The sequence below is a fragment of the Panthera onca genome, chromosome C2 (genome assembly GCF_046562875.1).
Source record: "Panthera onca isolate mPanOnc1 chromosome C2, mPanOnc1 haplotype 2, whole genome shotgun sequence".
In the NCBI taxonomy this organism is placed as follows: Eukaryota; Metazoa; Chordata; class Mammalia; order Carnivora; family Felidae; genus Panthera; species Panthera onca.
Window position 1 is genome coordinate 68,693,772 of NC_138347.1, and position 20,085 is coordinate 68,713,856.

General features: G+C 36.3%; 1 protein-coding gene and 1 pseudogene across 3 annotated transcripts in view; both read left to right on the forward strand.

The window, feature by feature from the left end:
• SEC22A (SEC22 homolog A, vesicle trafficking protein) overlaps positions 1-20,085 on the forward strand; it is an 80,713-nt gene that overhangs the window by 52,516 nt on the left and 8,112 nt on the right. For all 3 annotated transcript variants that reach the window (XM_078453069.2, XM_060639767.3, XM_078453070.2), the window contains one exon: positions 12,495-12,560. In XM_078453069.2, coding sequence (XP_078309195.1) covers positions 12,495-12,560 — 66 coding nt within the window. The remainder of the gene's footprint in view (positions 1-12,494; positions 12,561-20,085) is intronic.
• LOC132683625 (large ribosomal subunit protein eL21 pseudogene) lies at positions 6,082-7,503 on the forward strand (annotated as a pseudogene).

Consider the following 20,085-nt stretch of genomic DNA (forward strand, 5'->3'; position numbering starts at 1 on the left):
TAGCTCAGAAATATACCCATATTAAGTATAGTCAACTGATCTTTGACAAAGGAACAAAAGCAATTCAGTGGAGAAAGAATAATATTTCAACAAATGGTGCTGAAACAGACATCCACATGCAAAAAAAAAAAAAGATCTGGAGACAGATTTTACACCTTGAATTAAACAACTTAACTCAAAATGGATCACAGACCTAAATGTAAGGTACAAAACTTTTAAAAGATATCGGGAGAAAACCTGGATGACCTTGGGTTTGGTAATGACTTTTTATATACAACATCAAAAGCATGACCCATGAAAGTTTAAAAAGTTTTGTCCCGTGAAGGACATTAAGAGAATGAGAAGATAAGCCACAGGCTAGGAGAACATGTTTGCAGGACACATCTGAAAAATGGCTTGTATCCAAAACATACAAAGAACTCTTAAAACTTAAAGTAAACAATGCAATTAAAAATTGGGCAAAAGAACTGAACAGGCACCCCACCAAAGTAGATATCCAGGTGGAAAAAAAGCATATGAAAAGCTGTCCAACGTCATATGTCACTAAGGAATTGCAAATTAAAACAACAATAAGAAACTACTAAACTATTAGAATGGCAAAACAAAACAAAACACTGGCAGTACCGAATGTTAGTGAGGATATATAACAATATGAAGTCTTCATTCGTTGCTGGTGGTAGTGCAAAATGGCAGTCATTTTGGAAGACAATTTGGCTGTTTCTCACAAAGCTAAGCATAGCCTTACTATAAGATCCAGCAATCATACTCCTATGTATATTTACCCAAATGAATAGAAAACTTATATCTACCAAAAACCTGCACATGAATGTTTATATCCTAATTTCAAAAAACCAGAAGCAATTAAGATGTCCTTCAAAAGGTGAAAGAATGAACAATCTGTACAATGGAGTGTTATTCAGTGAGAAAAAGAAATAAGTTCTTAAGCCGCAAAAAGACCTGGCTAAACCTGGGGTGCCTGGGTGGCTCAGTTGGTTAAGCATCCAACTTCGGCTCAGGTCATGATCTCACAGTTCGTGAGCCCCGCATCGGGCTCTGTGCTGACAGCTTGGAGCCTGGAGCCTGCTTCAGATTCTGTGTCTCCATTTCAGTCTGCCTCTCTCCTGTTCGTTCTCTGTCTCTGTCTCTCTCAAAATAAAGACATTTTAAAAAATTAAAAAAAAAAAAAAACAAAAAAAAAACAAAAAACAACATGGCTAAGCCTTAAATGCCTGATGCTTAATGAAAGAGGCCAGTCTGAGGAAACTACATAGTTACATGATTCCAACTATATGACATTCTGGGAAAGGCAAAACTATAGAGACAGTAAGTGAAAGGATTAGTGGTTGCCAGGGGTTTAGAGGGAGGTAGGAAGGGATGAACAGTTGGGACATGGGATTTTTAGGGCAGTGAAACTATTCTGTATGTTAATGTAAAGGTGATTATTTCATTATACATTTGTCAAAACCCAAAGAATGTAGAACACAAAGAGTGAACCCTAATGTAAACTGTGGACTTTAGTTAATGATAATGTGTCGCTGTTGGCTCATCAGTTATAACAAATATACCACATTAATGTAAGATGTTAATGAGAAAATGGTGAACAGGGGAAAGAGCCGGGTATATGGGAACTCTTTGTAGTACACTTTCTGCTTAATTTTCTGTAAACCTCTTCTAAAGATAAAAATCTATTAATTTAAACACACACGCATACACACCAACATTATAACAAAGACCAGAAAGGGAGGAGCATTCTCTGGGCTTTAATTTTCATTAGGTACAGCTCCACTTAGTAGTTAAAAGTATAGCTTGTTGCACCCAGCTAACTCTTAGGGAATGGTGGATCGGCTTTCTCTTCTCATGAAGGAGCTGAGCCTTGTCCTTCACACAGGCAAGGAGGGGATGTCAGGGTCCCAGCCAGAGTGGAATGTGTCCAGGAATGTGATTCATGTTTTAAGGTCAAATGTACAACTTTGTGCCCTCAGAATAGTGGCCATTTTGAGAGAGCTAGAGACCCTCTGATCCTGTGCCCACCAGTCCTTCTCAGCTCAGCCCCAAGTACTCCCACCAAAGATGGCCTGGAAAAATAACAATATCTTTTAATCTGCATTTCTTTGTATAAAGAAACTCTGGAATGATAAACTTACAAATGCAGTAGGAACTGGATAGATGGGAAGCAGGGTAGGAATGAGACTCTTCATAATATATACCTTTCGTTATATTATTTTTACTTTTTGAACCATACTTGTTCAGATTTTAAGTAATCAAAATGAATATTTATTAGCACCTGTTATTTAAACTTGAAAAAAAGGCAACAACTTTTTTTTTAATGTTACTTATTTTTAGAGCGAGAGAGCTGGTGCACACATGTGCGTGGGGGAGAGGAGAGGGAGAGAGAATCCCTAGCTGGCTCCACACTGTCAGCACAGAGCCAGATACAGGGCTTGATCTCACGAACTGTGAAATCGTGACCTGAGCCAAAACTGAGTCAGATGCTTAACCGACTGAGCTACCCAGGTGCCCCCCCAAAAAGACAACTTCTGTTAACCCAACTTAATAGGATTTTCAAGTAACATTTCAGTAGAGTAAAGGCAACTATTTTTATGGGGGTTAAAAGGAGCCTGAGCATTTTCCCTGGGTTTTTATAGTTTCTTACTGCCTCTACGAATCCACAGTTTGCCTAGAAGCTTCAAGTTGTTTGTCTTAAACAGTTCCTTAAGACTGTGATGCTGGAGTGTGAGGAAGCATGGGATAAATTACAAGTAGGGACAAAGAGAGCTTTTTACCAGATCATTTTATAATTTGGGGACTCAGTAGATGCTTGTATCTTTGAGATGTGTCTTTCTAATGATATGGAATTCTTTCCTTTTCCATTGTTGTCCTAGACTAAATTTATTCCAAACAATGTTTCCTTCTTACCTGATATAAGGAACTTTAAATTGGTCCATATGGGATTTTTAGCTGCCTAGAAAGTGTGGACACCTGGTTATTTTGTTCTTTTAGGAATGTTTTAAATCTTTGTTCTGCCATAGACACCTGATGTACTCCACATACACTTATCAATAATTGAGGTTTCTAAAACAGGGATGCTCAGAGAAAAGAACAAGGAAACAGAATGCAGAGTTGTGAGGTAGTTCATGGTAGTTTGTCACTCATAAGTAGTTTAAAAGGATTTTCTAGCAAATTCTGATCTCACATAAATCAGACACTGCTTTTGGAAATTCATTGGACCAAAATAGAGATTGCTTGTGTTCCAATTATTGGGGATCTTATATCAATATAGAGGAAAATGTTCTGGTAAGTGATGCTTGGCATTATTTTCCCATGTCTTGTTATAAGAATAATGAAGGAGCACAATGGAACGTTGGATGTATCTGCCTTCTGAGGATTCTGTATCCTGAAAGGTGGAATGGACAACAGGCAAACAGAAGGAGAGAATGAAATGTCAGAATGCAGAGGGCACTGATAACTTTAGTTTTAAGCAGGGTAGGATTAGGGGTACAAACTAGATTAATTTCCACAAGTACATCCTTTATAGCCCAGATCAACTGGAAAGAAAATATATACAAAATTGGGAACGTAAGGTCTTTTGCTTTTAATTTTCCCTCCTTGGAGTCTATTTTTGTGACTTGGATAAAAGGTCCTTTTTATTCTCACAAAAGCCATTGAACTTAAGCCTTCTGTCAACCTTCTCTGTGGTTCGTCTTTGTATTTTGTGTTAGAAATAATCTCTAGAGTCAATGTAGATAATTTCTGGTCAGTAAAAGTAGATCTTTTTGAGATGGTTGCTGTGTAGCCTTGAATGTAAATTCTAGGACTTGGGACTTAAACTTCCCTGTTTTGAAGTTACCTGTAGTAGAGTTACTCAGATCATGGTGGTCACAGAGGAGGCAGAAAGGCAGTACACAGATTAAGTGGTCTCAACATTTCTTTAATACTTAATCTAAGAGCCAAGGATTTATTTAGGGATATTTATAGATTTAGCTGAAAATATGTAATGTATTTCCTGAGTGTGAGTACATTGATATTAAAGTTTACCTTTTTAAGACCACGAATTTTAACTACTCTTTTTGAATGCTAAAAATGATTGCCACATTTATCTTCTAGTATGTAAGTTGTTGCCTAAGGCACATTTAAATTTGAGAACCTACATGAATCAACATTCCTGTGTATTTTTAACATCGTTTGAAGATTTGGCACAAGTTTGTTTCTTCTTAATGAATAACTGCTTCTTAGGGTAATAACAAGGAATTTATTAAAATATATAGCACTGAAGCATTTCTTTAGAATGTAAGTTCAAACTGGGGAGGTGTAGGATGAGTAGAGTTTTATATTAAGTTGGAAATTTTGATTTGGTGTTCATAGTAATGTGTAAATTAGATTATTTTCACCCATTTCCTAACTTTGTTCTGAGTTTAGAGATGTTAATGGGTTTATTGTGAATTGGCACCTCGCGAATGTATAATCTTTTATCACATCAGGTTTATGTTGTCTGTGTTCCTTCAAGGAGCCACCTTGAGACAGTGATATTAATTAGGCTGGTGTCAGTCTAGAAGTAATTTTCATGTGATGCATTAGAGAAAAATTGAGTATTCTGATACAGCAGTAAAAATGCTGGCCTGGAATTCAGGATACCGGGGTCCCATGTGCCAGTAACTAACTTAGTGACCTTAGATGAGTTATTTACCTCTTGGATCTCATTTTCCTATTTTGTAAGATGCAGGTATTAAATTACATAGGCTCAAGGACCACTTCAGTACTAACGTTCTAAGACTCTCTGATTCTGAAATTGTTAGTAATGCCTACTACGAAGCAGAAGTAATCAATTTTCTTTTATTCCTTAAGTTCTTTATTTCCCATAGATTTGTTAATACCTAATTAAAATTCAGAAGGTTTTGATTTATTTAGTAGCATACTATCTATGCTAAGATGCAGTGCTTGCTTGTTTTCAAAGAAATAAAAGTATATTTCCTGATTCTATGTTCATTATTAAAGAGTTGAGGGAAAAATGTATAAAGAAAATAAAAATCATCTCCAAATTTTCTCTATTTTTATATATATGCATATACATACATATGTACCTGTATGTATGTCATATCCATTGTATGTTTGTGCCCTTTTTTCCACTTAAGATTAAAAAGTGAGGGGCGCCTGGGTGGCGCAGTCGGTTGGGCGTCCGACTTCAGCCAGGTCACGATCTCGCGGTCCGTGAGTTCGAGCCCCGCGTCGGCTCTGGGCTGATGGCTCAGAGCCTGGAGCCTGTTTCCGATTCTGTGTCTCCCTCTCTCTCTCTGCCCCTCCCCCGTTCATGCTCTGTCTCTCTCTGTCCCAAAAATAAATAAATGTTGAAAAAAAAATTAAAAAAAAAAAAGTGAATATTTCCCAATTATTACAAACATTTTAATAGTATCATCCGAAAACATTGTATGATTATTATATATTGCCTCTGTTCCTCTCTTCATCCTTTCATTTTTTTAAATTTTTATTTAACTTTTAGTTAAAATATACAGTACAATATTGGTTTCAGAAGTAGAATTCAGTAATTCACACTTATATACAACACCCAGCGCTCATCACAACAAGTGCCCTCTTTAATACCCATCACTCATTTAGCCCATCCCCCAATAGTTAAGAGTCTCAGGGTTCCTGGGTGGCTCAGTCAGTTAAGTGTCCGACTTTGGCTCAGGTCATGATCTCATGGTTTGTGGGTTCAAGCCCTGCGTGGGGCTCTGTGCTGACAGCTCGGAGCCTGGAGCCTGCTTTGGATTCTTTGTCTTCCTCTGTCTCTGCCCCTCCCCCACTTGTGTGCACACGTACACTCTCTCTTAAAAATAAGCATTAAAATTTTTTTTCTTTAAATTCTCCTGTAGTTTGTTTCCCTCTCCTCTTCTCCCCCATCTTCCCATATGTTCATCTGTTATGTTTTTCATCCTCACCTTTAAAAAAATATTCTTTCCATTTGTTAGTTTTGAAATTGTTTTAAATGTTTATTTTTGAGAGAGAAAGAGAGAGCACGCACGAGCAAGTGGGAAAGGGGCAGAGAGAGAGGGAGACACAGAATCTAGAGCAGGCTCCAGGCTCCAAGCTGTCAGCACAGAGCCCCAAGTGGGGCTTGAACCCACAAATCGTGAAATCATGACCTGAGCCAAAGTTGGACACTTAACCGACTGAGCCACCCAAGTGACCCTCTATTTGTTAGTTTTCAAAGCAATATATTGGTATCCTAGCGTTCTCCTAAAGGTGAAAGTGATGTTTTTAAAATTTTTAATTCAACCTTTTGGCCAGAACCTCCATCTTTCAGTAATTTGCCAAAATGACCAACACAAGGGAAAGAGGAGAGGTACTCGCTATATGTTCTGTAGGCCTTTTAGAAAACATGGAATTGTTCCTTTGGAAGCATACATGTGAATCTACAAGAAAGGTGATATTGTGGATATCAAGGGAATGGGCACTGTTCAAAAAGGAATGTCCCACAAATGTTACCGTGGCAAAACTGGAAGAGTCTACAATGTTACCCACCATGCTGTTGGCATTGTTGTAAACAAACAAGTTAAGGGCAAGATTCTTGCTAAGAGAATTCTTGTAAGTATTAAGCATATTAAGCACTCAAAGACCTGAGACAGCTTCCTGAAGCGTGTGAAGGAAAACGATCAGAAAAAGAAGAAAGTCAAGGAGAAGGGTACTTGGGTTCAACTGAAGCGCCAGCCTGCCCCACCCAGAGATGCACATTTTGTGAGAACCAGTGGAAAGGAGCCTGAGCTGCTGGAGCTCATTCCCTATGAATTCATAGCATGATAAATGTAAAACAAAACAAGAACAAAAACCTCAAGACTATGTAAATAAATAAATAAATAAATAAATAAAATAAAATAAAACTTTTATTCGAACTTTACCTCTGCCCCTTCCTTCCCTGCCCCACCCTGCCTTCATCGCTCTATTGTCTCCTCACACACACTTCTGTGCCCCCTCTTGAACCTCTCTCCCACCTTCCCCAACTGCTAGCTGTTATTCCCTCACCTGCATTCCATTTGCTTTTTCTCTGCTGGCTCTTTCTCTTAGCTCATAAATATGCTGTAACTTGATGATCTTTAAAAACCTCTTGATGTATGTTCCCTTCTAATTTTTTGAAAGAATAGACTGGTTGTTCCCACTTCGTTACCTCTGTTCTCTTATCTGTTGTGATCTCTTTTCTGCCCTCAGTTCTTTCAAATACTGACCATTAAGCTCACCAGTATCCTTCTGATTGCAAGATATTGCAGCCACTCTTGAGGCCTCGTCTTATGGGGCCTGTCTCCTCGCACATGCTGTTCACGTTTTCATTTTAAAAGTAACTGTTTAGGGGCGCCTGGGTGGCTCAGTCATTTTAGTGTCCAACTTCAGCTCAGGTCATGATCTTATGATCCATGGGTTCGAGCCCCACATCGGGCTCTGTGCTGACAGCTCAGAGCCTGGAGCCTGTTTCAGATTCTGTGTCTCCCTCTTTCTCTGCCCCTTCCCCACTTGTACTCTGTCTCTCCTCAAAAATAAAAATAAACATTAAAATTTTTTTTAAAACTAACTTTATTTTCAGAAATATTTTTAAAAATTTAGAAGCAAATAAGTCACTATTAATAGTTTTATTTTACATTATTCTTGACATTCTCTTATCCCTTTATTTCCAAGAAACAATTTTCTCCTGTTGTATTTTTTTGTCTTCCTGTCCCTCAGGTTATTTGGTAAACTTCTTCCTTCACCTGTCCTTTAAATAGTGGTGTTCTCCAATTCTGCCCTTGGCTTTATAGTCGTCTTAGCTTTACACCTTCTCTTTGGATATTTTCATGATGACCTTTTTGAAAGAAGGTACACATATGCACATGTACATACATACCCTCATAGAGTAAAATGTACACATGCCTATAGTTTCAAACTCTATAATTTCAGAGCCTGTAATTGGCACAATAAGTAATTCTTTACTCATTTGTCTTCTCTAGAATTAACCACTGGGTTATCCTTCTAAAGAGATTATTTGCATCTGCTAGTACATATGTATTTGTAATTTTACTTAAATATTCTTTTCGAAGTATTTTAATACAAATGGCAGTCTACTCTTTTTTTTTTTTAAGTTTATTTATTTTGAGAGAGCGTAAGCAGGGGAGGGGCAGAGAGAAAGAGAGTCCCAAGCACACTCTGTGCTGTCAGCACAGAGCCCAAAGTAGGGCTCAAACTCAAGAACTGTGAGATCATGACCTGAGGCAAAATCAAGAGTCAGATGCTTAACTGACTGAGCCACCCAGGCGCCCCCAGTAGTATATGCTTCATACTTAATTGCATTTTTTCCACCTAATGATATGTAGGGGATCATTTAATGTCAGTATTTGGAGATCTGTTACATTCATTTTAGTGGTTACATAGCATTAAAAAAAATTTTCTATCCCCCTTCCCCCCTACTGCACATTTTATTTTAGAAGAATTCAAATTTACAGAAATATTTAAAAAACAGTACAATTAGCACCCACCTGTATACCTACCTACCCTTTTTTCTGTTTCTTTCCTGAATCATTTGAAAGTAAAATTATAGGTATTGTGATAGTTTATTTAAAAATTATTCAGTATGTATGCCTTACAGGCTAGGAATTCTATAGATTCACAATACCTTTATTACATCAAAGATTTTTAAGGTCAATGCAGTATTATCTATTATTAAGTTCATATTCAAATTTCTACAACTGATTCCAAATATCTTTATAGTGTTTTTTTTCTCTCTCCAGCTAGGAGCCAATCAAGAATTAAGATTTATACTTGATTGTCATAGGCCTTTCATTTAACAACTGTCTAAATAGATGACTAACCTAAGATCTCTAGATCCAACCCTTTACTGAAGCTGACTTAAATATCTATGACATATATTTATTTGGTTGTCACATTGACACCTCCAAAATAGCATGTCCAAAACAAATTCCGTGTAAGGGGCACCTGGGTGGCTCAGTCGGTCGAGCGTTTGACTTCGGCTCACATCATGATCTCACAGTTCCTGGGTTTGAGCCCCGTGTCAGGCTCTGTGATGACAGCCTGGAGCCTGCCTCAGATTCTGTGTCTCCCTGTCTCTGCCTCTCACATGCTAATGCTCTTGTCTATCTCTCTATCTTTCTCTCTCTCTCAAAAATAAAGATAAAAATTTATTTAAAAATTAAAAGCAAACTCAGTGTTTTCTGTTCTCAAACCTACTTTTCCTCCTATAGTCCCACCTTATTGAATGGTATCATTTAAATGTTGCCTTAACGAGAAGACATGAAGTCATCCTAGGCTCTTCCTTCCTTGAGACTGTATGTGCTACTCTCTTTGCCTGGAATTCTTTCCCTATTTTGTCTACCTTTCCACTAGTTCATTCTTAATCAAGACCCAGATTAAGCGTTACTTCCTTGAGCAAACCTTTTCTGACCCTTTTTTTACTCCAGGCAGAATTAGATCTATCTCCAGTAGGCTCCCCTTGTATCCTGTACACGCATTTATCCCATCAGTTCTTACTTTGAGTGTGAATTGTTGGTTGATGTACCTGCCTTCTTGATTAGAAAGTAGGCTCCTTGAGTTCATATGGACTTAATTTTGTCTTCTATCCTGGGTGTAGTAATACAGTGCCTGGCTCATAAGTGTTTAATGAATATTTATTGAATGGAAGAATAGGTTTATAGGTAGTCTTCTCTTTAGCAAGTAAAAATAAAGATTTTTTAAAGCTTAACTTTACCTGGAATGCATTTGTTGAATTCCTACTACGTGCAGTTTCATGCAAGTAGTAAGACTGATTTTCTGCCTTGAAGAGAGGTTAAGGTGACAGGATTGGAGGGTGGGCAAAATGGATAAAGGGGGGTCAAGAAGTACAACCTTCCAGTTATAAAATAAATCATGGGGATATAATGTTAACATGGTGATTACAGTCAGCAATTTTGGGTTGTATATTGAAAATAGCTAAGAGTAAATCTTAAAAAGTTCTCATCACAAGAGAAAAAATTTTGTAACTTTGTATGGTAACAGATGATAACTAGATTTATTATGGAGATCATTTTACAGTGTACACAACTATAGAATTATTACATTGTGCACCTGAAACTAATATAATGTTATATATGTCAATAATATATCAATTAAAAAGAAAAGAAAGGTTTGCGTCTACTTGAGAAGGTAAGACCAGTATACTACAGGGTTAAACAATACTAGAAAGGGGCATCTAGGTGGCTCAGTCAGTTAATCGACCAAGTCTTGATTTTGGCTCAGGTCACAATCTTAGGGTTTGTGAGATCGAGCCTGGCTTTGGGCTCTGCACTGACAGCATGGAGCCTGCTTGGGATTTTGTCTCCCTCTCTCTCTGCCCCTCCCTCATGTACTTGTTGCTCTCTCTCTCAAAATATTTTTTTAAAAAAATACTAGAAGGTAACCTAATTACCTGATAAATGATGCAGACAGGAACCTCAGGGAGAGAGAAGTTGGTGAATGTTTTTTGAGGACCTACTGTGTGCCAGTTACAGTTCTATGTCTTTGTAAATGTTATTTAATGTCTACAGCTTTTATTTTTGAAAAAAGGAAATTGAAGTTTGCTAAATAGTCCAAGGCCATACAGATAGTAAGTAAAGATTTGAACCTAGGTCTGACTGACTCCAGAAACATGCTCTTAAGTGTTCCAAAGGCAATTAAGAGAGCTATAAAGTGATATTGTAAATTGAGGGAAAAATAATATCCAATTGTAGGATCATTAAATTAATGGTATATCCCCACAGTGAAAGGTTATATAATTGCTACAAATCATGTGGTTGAGGAATATTTAGTATTTTCAGAAAGTGTTTGTGATATAATGTGTAGTACTAAAAAGCAATACATAAAAGCATGATTCAGTTTTTTTAAACGTACATATATTTTTGTGCAGAAAAGATTGGAAGGAAGTACATGGAACAGTTAGTGGTAATCCTCCCAGAGTTCTGGTATTATAGGATGTATGAATTTCTTCTTTGTAACAGTCCATTTTCTAAATTCTGTACAGTGAACATATGCTTTTATAATCAGAAAAAAAGATCATTTAAAAAGTAAAGCATTAAGAAAAAAGAAGTTAAAGTCTTAGAATTATTAAATTTAGAAATGTTTAGTATTGACCTTCCATGCCTCTGAAGGCCTGGAAGAACTGGCCTAAGCATCCCAGACAGATTAATGTTCCTATTTTAAGATCATCTCACCAGGATAAGCCACTGTCCCTCTGCCTTCCTGTCAGTTCTGTTGCCCAGTAGCAAATGGAAAAGGAGTTTTCTTTGTATATTATTTCATGAAGACAAGGTCATGAGAGAAATTCCCATGTCTTGTGAAAATTTTCATTGTATAAAGATCCTTTTTTAAAATAAGGGCAAAATTCAATGCTCCTGCCTGGGCTTTATGCTTTACTTCATAAATACACTGAAAGAAATTAAATATACTTAAGAGAAATTAAAAGAGAATAGAAAAACTTGGGTTTCCTATTAGTTTTCCGTCAGTTTTCTTTGAAAAGAATCATTCTATGCATGATGTATCTCTGTTCATCCTCTGGGTGGCTATTTTTCTAGCAGAGCGTGTCTGACTGTCCTCATTGGGATTTAGCACACTCTAGTGGACAGTAACTTTTCAGTTTTGTTGGGCGTTTTTTCAAAATCATGTCAGATTATTTTATTGGATGATTCAGTGATATGCTTACTAGATAGTTAAGTTTGTCAATATTTATTCGAGTCAAGTAGTGATCCAAGTGAGCAGGACTGACTTTATAGGCCACAGGGGTGTTGTACATTTTTATATGTTTTTTTCAGTAGAGAGAAGAGAGGCTTTTTACCTTATGTGGAAACTTTCCCATTGGCTTTTATCTTTTCTCGGGTTGATTGAGAAAAGAGGCAGAGCTGAAATAAAAGCATTTGTTTAGGATCTCAGAAGTGCAACTTGGGGAGCACAGATTTGGGTAGCAACTCATATTGTGTTCCTTTAGGGTACAAAAATCCAGGGTTTAAACAAGACAAAAAGGAATGGGTTTCTTTTGTTGTTGTTTACAAATTATTTTGTCTGGTGTTGGCAGCAGAAAACTAATCTTGTCTGAATATAATTGATTGCTAGGTCTCTCTCTAAGCAAAGTCTCTCACTATAGCAAATTGCAGGTGTTTGGGCAGAGGCCTAAGAATATTTGTAGTTTGGCCCAGCTCAAAGTTCGTGGTTTTATCTGGTCATCTCCTTAATGGGCTCCGGCTCCATTTAAAAAATCCCTTGGTATGAATGATTCCATTTCATTTCACCTTTCCCATGGGTAAGAAGAAATTGATGGACCAAGACATAGAGAAACACTGGTAGTCTTTCTGTACCTCACATTCCTTGGGACTTTTAGGACTCTTGAAAATTTTTATATAACTCTTTGGGAAAAATTCGACCATTTGTGCACAAACATGGTTGTAGCCTATCCTGATAGATTACTCTTGGAAATGGACTTCCACCAAAAAAAGTAATTTTTAATTTTGTTTTTGCAGAGTGATGGTGAAGATTTTAATTACATTGTTGCATTTTTCCTTGGAACAGCAGCCTGCCTTTACCAGGTAGGGTCTCTTCAATGTTTAAGAAACACTTTCCTGTTATTGTTTGTTTCAGTATCAATTATAATAATTGCTTGTGCACTTTAAATAAATAAAAATAATGTCTGAATTCTTTGCCTCTCTTTTAGTTTGAACCTGTTAGCTTTGTGACCTACATCTCCATTTTGAATGTAGTTAGATCCCAGTGAACTTAATGTTAACTCCCTCCTGTGCCTGGTTTTCGTGGTACCATGTCTTCTGCCTATGGTGATAAAGGTTACTTCTAGATTTTTTTTGGGTGATTTATTACTCAGCTTCATGCTCTGCTTATACTTCAGCATGAGAATTTTGTACTTTTGGGAAAGTCTTTGAACAGGGAACAACAAAAGCAGGATTTTAGGATATTTAATTCAGTAGTGAGGAATAGGGTGGGTTGCCAGAGCGGAGAAATTGGAAGAAAGGAAATTAGTTGGAAGTTGATTCCATTAGTTCAGGCAGAAGGCAATGAGAGTGTAAATTCTGGTAATGCTGGTAGGAATGGGGGATTAGGGAAGGACATTGAGGAGGAAGACTCCTAGGACTTGAAGACAGGATAGATGTGAGACTTAAGGAGCACGGAGTTTTTGCAGCTGGTAATACGGAGATGGGTACTCGCATTTCTAAGGGAGGAAGCACAGATTCGTAGGGAAAGGAGGGGTAGCCATGCCAGTTACCCAAACTTGGGAGTGTCTTTGCTGAAACACGGTAGAGCAAGCAAGACCTTTTGACCTAACTTTTATAAGTGACACATTTCTCTGGCTTACATAGAAAAAATGTTAGAAAGCTTCGCTTTGGGACTGAAAATATAAGGCTACCTAAAACTCAGTAGAAGTCTCTAGTGAAATACTTTGAATATATGCATTTGACTTTATGTAAAGATGGATTAAAAATTTTAGTTTCAGGGGCACCTGAGTGGCTCAGTCAGTTGAGCATCTGACTTTGGCTCAGGTCATGATCTCTCAGTTTGTGAGTTCGAGCCCTGCGTTGGGCTTGCTGCTGTCAGCACAGAGCTTGTTTCAGATCCTCTGTCCCCCTTTCTCTTGCTCAACAAAAAAGTAAACGTTTATTAAAAATATTTTTTTAGTTTCAGGTGGTCCTCTTTTTTAAACTCCTCAAATTTTTCTGAATTACTTGTATTTAGAAATTTTCTATCTAGTTTGACAGATTTAATTATAATGAACGACATTTCATGCAGGAAATGTGAAAACTTGCATTTGTTAATGTCACAAGTGCTTTAATTTTATGAAATATTCTTGGGTAGATTTTTTAAAACTTTAATCTCTGCTATCACACAGACGATATTATCTCCTTTTTGAAGATGAGAAATTTGAGGCAGTTTGAGTCCTATCTGGAAATCACATGGCCAGTGAGTGCTGGAGTCAGGACTTAAGTCTAGGTCTTCTGATTTTAAATATTGTATTCATTCCACTATCTTAGGCTGTCTATAAGCAAAATTCTATATTTGTATAATTTTTTATGCTATAAAATTACAATTTTATAATCTTTATATGCATTATTTCATATTCTAAAATAATGTGAGGTAAATGTTAACTTTAAAATAATTTCATGAGTAATTCTTGTAAAATGTACTTTTGGCTGTTTTGCCTTAATGAAATAATTTTAAATACTAATAATAACAAAATGTATTGAGCTCTTATGTGTGCCAATAAGCCCTTTACATTCCTTGTACCATTAAGTCCTCACAGAACGTCCCACACTAAAGTTACCATTGCCATTTTTCAGTGAGGTCCAGATGTTCCTATAGATGGTTAGTGACTCGAACTCCAGTCTTGGGCCTCCCAAGCAGTGGTGTTGCTCGTAGAGGCGCACCTCTGCCACATTCTTCAGAATAGCTGAAAAGAGTTCTAAGGGGAGCACTGTTGCTCAGCTGTTCTTTTACTGGAGAGAAATTAAACAAATTCATGCTTTAAAAAAGAAAAGCAGAAAGCCAATTTTCTTCTCACTGACAGACAGGAAGCTGCATGCTTTCCACATATGCTGAGCAGAGTGATAATAATGCTGGTTTTTTCCAGAGTAAAACATGTGATTATCTGTTACCATATAACATGCTCCATCTGCTGGTGTCAGGATTTTTTTTAATCCTCGTTAGATCAGACCTGAATGGCTACCAGGCTGTGGGGACTTCTGGATGCACAGAACTCAACAAGATAGGAGTCATCTTGCTAGGGAACATTTGAAATAGTATATCAAAGGACCTAGAAACTAGAGACTGTTCTTTTTTCCCCCTCAGTGCTTTACCTTGAAAACTTTCAGACTTCCAGAAAAGCTGAAAGACTGGTACACTTAGAGCCACCACTTAATAACATTTTGCAGCACTTCTTCTGTCTCACTCTTTTTGTACGTGTGTGCGCATAGTGTGTATGTTAGTTGTTTATACAGTAAGTTGCAGACAAATACGTTGAGTATAAAGTTGGTTTCCTTATTAAACTTTTTATTTTGAGATCATTATAATTGTTGTAAGAGAGATATATAATCTTTACCTGGCTTCCCCTAGTAGTACCAGCTTATACAACTATAATACATTATCACAACCAGGATGTGCGTGTCAGCACAGTGAACATGTAGAATATTCTTATCACCACAAAGACCCCTTAGGTTGCCCTTTTATAGCCACATCCACTTCCCTCCGGCCTCTTAATCTCTGGCAACCACTAATGTGTTCTCCATTTCTATAATTTTCTCATTTTAAGCAGTGTTCTATAAAGGGAACCATATAGGTTGTAACCTTTTGTGATTGTTATTTTTTTACTCCTCATAATTCTTTGGAGATTTTTCCAAGTTGTTGCATATATCAATGTTTTGTTCCTTTTTGTTGCTGAATGGTATGGTGTGGTGGCACCACAGTTTATTTTAATCATTCATCCATTGAAGGACATCTGGACTGTTTCCAATTTGGGGCTATTATAAATCTGCTGTGAGCATTCATTTATAGGTTTCTGTGTGAAGATGAAGGCTCATTTCTCTGAGATAAATGCAGAGGAGTGCAGTTGCTAGGTCTTAGAGTAGTTGCATGCTTAGTTTTATTGAGACAAACTGTTTTCCAGAGTGGCATACCCTCCAGCATTGTGTGAATGCTCCCATTTCTCGGCATCCTTTCCAGCATTTGTTGTTATCACTGCTATTCTGGTCGGTGTGTAGTGATCCCTTGTATTGATTTTAACTTGCATTTACCCTGGTGGCTAATGATGTTGAACATGGTTTCTTGCACTTATTTGTTATCTGTGTGTCCTCTTGGGTAAAATGTCTTTTCATGTCTTTTGCCTCTTTTCTAATTGGGTTGTTTGTTTTTTACTGTCCAGTTTGAGAGTTCTTTGTATATTCTAGACATTAGTCCCATGTCAGAAATGTTATTTGCAAGTATCTTATCCCAGTCTGTACCTTGTGTTTTCATCCTCTTAGCCAGGTCTTTTGCAGAGCAAAAGTTTTTAATTTTGCTAAAGTTCATTTTATCAGTTTTTTCCTTTATGGAAAATGCTTGAGGTTTCAGGTCTAAGAACTTTTTTTTTTTTTTTCTTTTCACTGAAGTAGAAGTTGACGGGTAGTGTTACATTAGTTTCAGGTGTACACCATAGAGGTTGAACAAGTTTACATGCTATGCAGTGTAGCTACCGTCTGTCACCACTCACTATTATAATTCCATTGATTCAAGAACTCTTTGCCTACCCCTAGACTCTGAAGATTTTCTCCTTTCTTTTCTTGTGAAAGTTTCATAGTGTTATATTTTACATTTAAGTTCATGATCCATTATTAATTAAATTTGGTATAAGGTTGTATAAAATATGAGACTTAGATGATTAGATTGCAAGGGTTTTTTGTGTGTTTTTAGTTATGGGGATTTTTTTGCTTGTGGATGAATGGCCAGTTGCTCCATTTGTTGAAAAAGCTATCTTTTTCCTCCACTGAATTGCTTTTGCATCTTCGTGAAACATCATCAGTCAGGCATATTTGTGTGAACCTGCTTCTGTGCTTAGTATTCTGTTTCATTGATCTTTGTGTCAGTCTCTGTGCCAGTACCACATAGTTTTGATTACTGTGGCTATATAATCTGTATTAAGTTCCATTTTCTTAGTACTTACAGGGTTATTCAAATTATTTTTAGATGAATTATGATAGTTTGTATTTTATGAGGAAGTGGTCTATTTCATCTTCTCAAATTTATGTGTGTAGAGTTGGTTATAGTATTTCCGTACTATCCTTTTGGTGTCTGTAGGATCTGTAGTGATATTCTCTGTTTCATTCCTCATGTTGGTAATTTGGATCTTCTCTTTTTCTCTAGCAGTCTTGTTAATTTCATTGATCTTTTCAAAGAACCTGCTCTTTGTTTTGATGTTTTTTTTCCGATATTCGATTTTATTGATTTCTTCTCTTTTATTATTTCCTCCTTCAAGCTTGCTTTGGTTTACTTGGCTCTTTGTCTAGGTTCTTGAGATGGGAGCTTAAATAATTGATTTGAGAATTTTCTCTTTTGCAATATATACATTTAGTGTTATAACTTTCCCTCTTTGAGCACTTTATTATCTGTGTTTCATAAATTTTGATAGCAACAATGTTGCCTTTTTTCCATTTTTTGTTTTTTTTAAATTTTTATTTTTTTCAAGTTTTTATTAAATTCCAGTTAACAGAGTGTAATGTTAGTTTCAGGTGTAGAATTTAGTGATTTAATCACTTACAGCACTCAGTGCTCATCACAAGTACCCTCTTTAATACCCATCACCTGTTTAACACATCCTCCCACCCACTTCCCCTCCAGAACCTGCAGTTTGTCCTGTAGAGTAAGAGTCTTTCTCCTGGTTAGCTTTTCTCTTTTCCCTCCCTGTGTTCGTCTGTTTCTTTTTTTTTTTAATTCCATATATGAGTGAACTCAAATGGCATTTGTTTCTTTCTGACTTATTTCATTCTTTTTTATGGCTGAGTAATATTCCACTGTATGTATACACCACATTTTCTTTATCCATTCATCAGTCAATGGATATTTGGGTTCTTCCATAATTTGGCTGATACATTGCATTTTTATTTTCATTTAATTCAATGTATTTTAATTATTTTTTCCTTGTGGCTTCCTCTTTGACCTATGGATTATTTAGAATTTTGTTTTGCTTTTGTTTTGCTTCCAAGAGTTTGGAGATTTTTCAGTTTTTTTCTATTATTTATTTCTAGTTTGATTCCACTGTGGTTGGAAAACACTCTGTGTGACTTTCGTTCTTTTAAATTTGTTGAAATTTGTTCTATGGCTCAGAATATGGTCTGTCTTGGTATATGTCCCATGGGCACTTAAACAGAATGTGTTTTCTACTATAACTAAGTAAATGCTTTATAGTTCTCAGGTAGATCATGATGGTCGATGGTATTCAGCTTTTCTGTATCCTTGTTGATTTTCTATCTAGTTCTATCAGTTGAGAGAGAAGTATTGAAGTTTTCAGTTATAATTGTGAATTGGTGTATTTCTCATTTCAGTTCTATCAGTTTTTGCTTTGCCTATTTTGTAGCTCTGTTGTTTGGTTCATACACATTTAGTATTGTTGCCTTCTTGGTGGATTGATCCATTTATCATTATATGTTATATCATTATATAATATAAAAATATATATAATATATGATGATATATCCCGCTCTAGCCCTTTTTTGAAATAATTTTATATTTATCTGATAGTAATACAGCCATTCATGCTTTCTTTTGATTAATGTTTGCATATAATATATCCTTCTCCATCTTTTTACTTTCATCTTGCCTACATTATTTGAAGTGAGTGGCTGGTAGACAGATTAAAAACTGTTTCTAAATCTGCTCTGCAAATCTCGGTTTTTTTAATTGTATTTAGGCCATTACATTTAATATAATTATTGATCTATTAGGGCTTAAGTTTGCCATCTTATTTTTTGTTTTCTGGTTTTCATTTTTCTGTTTTCTTTTTCCTGCCTTCCTGTGGGTTATGTGAATGTTTTTGTAGAACTCCATTTTGATTTATCTGTAGTGGTTTTGAGTTTATCTCTTTGCATAGCTTGTAAATGGTTGCTCTAGGTATTACATTACACATACTTAGCAGTTTTTTGGTGTTGTCATTTTACTAGTTCAAGTGAAACACAGAAATTGTATCTCCTTTTATGTCTCTTTGTCCCCGTCTATTTATAATTTGTCTTGAATATTTCCTCTACATACATTTAGAACCACATCAGACAGTGTTATTAATTTTTACTTCGGCCATCAAACCTAATTTAGAAATCTCAGGAGGAGAGGGAGAACCTATTACATTTATCTATATTTTTGCTGACGGTGCTTTTTCTTTCCCAGTGTTCCAGGGTTTTTTCTTTTAGTGTTTCCTTTCTGCTTCGAGAACTTCCTTAAGTCATTCTTTTCGGGTTCCTCTTTAAGTGCCAAATTCTCTTAGTCTTTCACCTGGGAATGTCTATATTTCTCTTCCCACAATATACTTATTAATTACAAAGGGGAAGATACTAACTTCACAGTGGAGAAACCTGTTAGACCCCATCTTACCAAGAGGTCAAAATTAACATCACCAATTATAAGATACATTGCACATCACCTCTGTGGTATTCTTGCCCAAACTACGTATCCTCAGTTCAGTCTTGAGACAATATCAGGCAAAATAAAATTAAGGGACATTCTGCAAAATAACTTTCTACAAAATAATTGATACTCTTTTGATTGTCAAGGTTATGAAAAACAAAGACTTGAAGAGCTATAACAGATTTGAAGAGATAGGACAGCTGAATGCAGTAGGGAATACTGGATTGAATTGGACCAGAAAAAGGGCCCTAGTGGGACAACTGGCAAAATTCCAATAAAGTCTATAGATTAGTCTACAGTATTTTATCAGTGTTAATTTTCTGGTTTGATCACTGTACTGTGGTTATGCAAGAGGATACCATTAAAGGGAACAGGCTGAATGAAGGCTATACAAGAACTTACTGTTTTTACAACTCTTCTCTAAGACTAAAATTATTTCAAAAGGAAAAATTATTTTTCCAACATTTTTTACACAATGCAAATCACTCAAATAAAATAATGCTTCCAGTTCATTTTGCTTGGATATCCGTCTTCTTTTTAAGTAACGCAAAGTCCTGATTTGTGTAAGAACAGATTTAACAGAGCATTTCCATATTCTTTGTGCATTGTTGCAAACACCTTAAAGCCCTTCCTATACTGAAGCCTGGATACAATTTCACACAAAGACCTGTGCTTCTTTCTTAAGACTTTGTAATCACATATGATTCTATATTTAACAGATTGTGAATTTTAGATCTCGTCTAGAAAACAGTTTATTCAGTCAGATTTTTATTGAGCAATTACTATGTGCCAGGCACTGTTCTGGCCACTGGAGATAAATGAGGGAACAAGACAATCAAAAATCTCTCCTCTCATGAATATAGATAACAAACAAAACAAGCATATTTTTAAAGTGTGTTTATAGTTACATTGTGGAGAAAAATAAAGCAGGAAAAGGTGAATACCTGGATTTGGGGGTTGGGA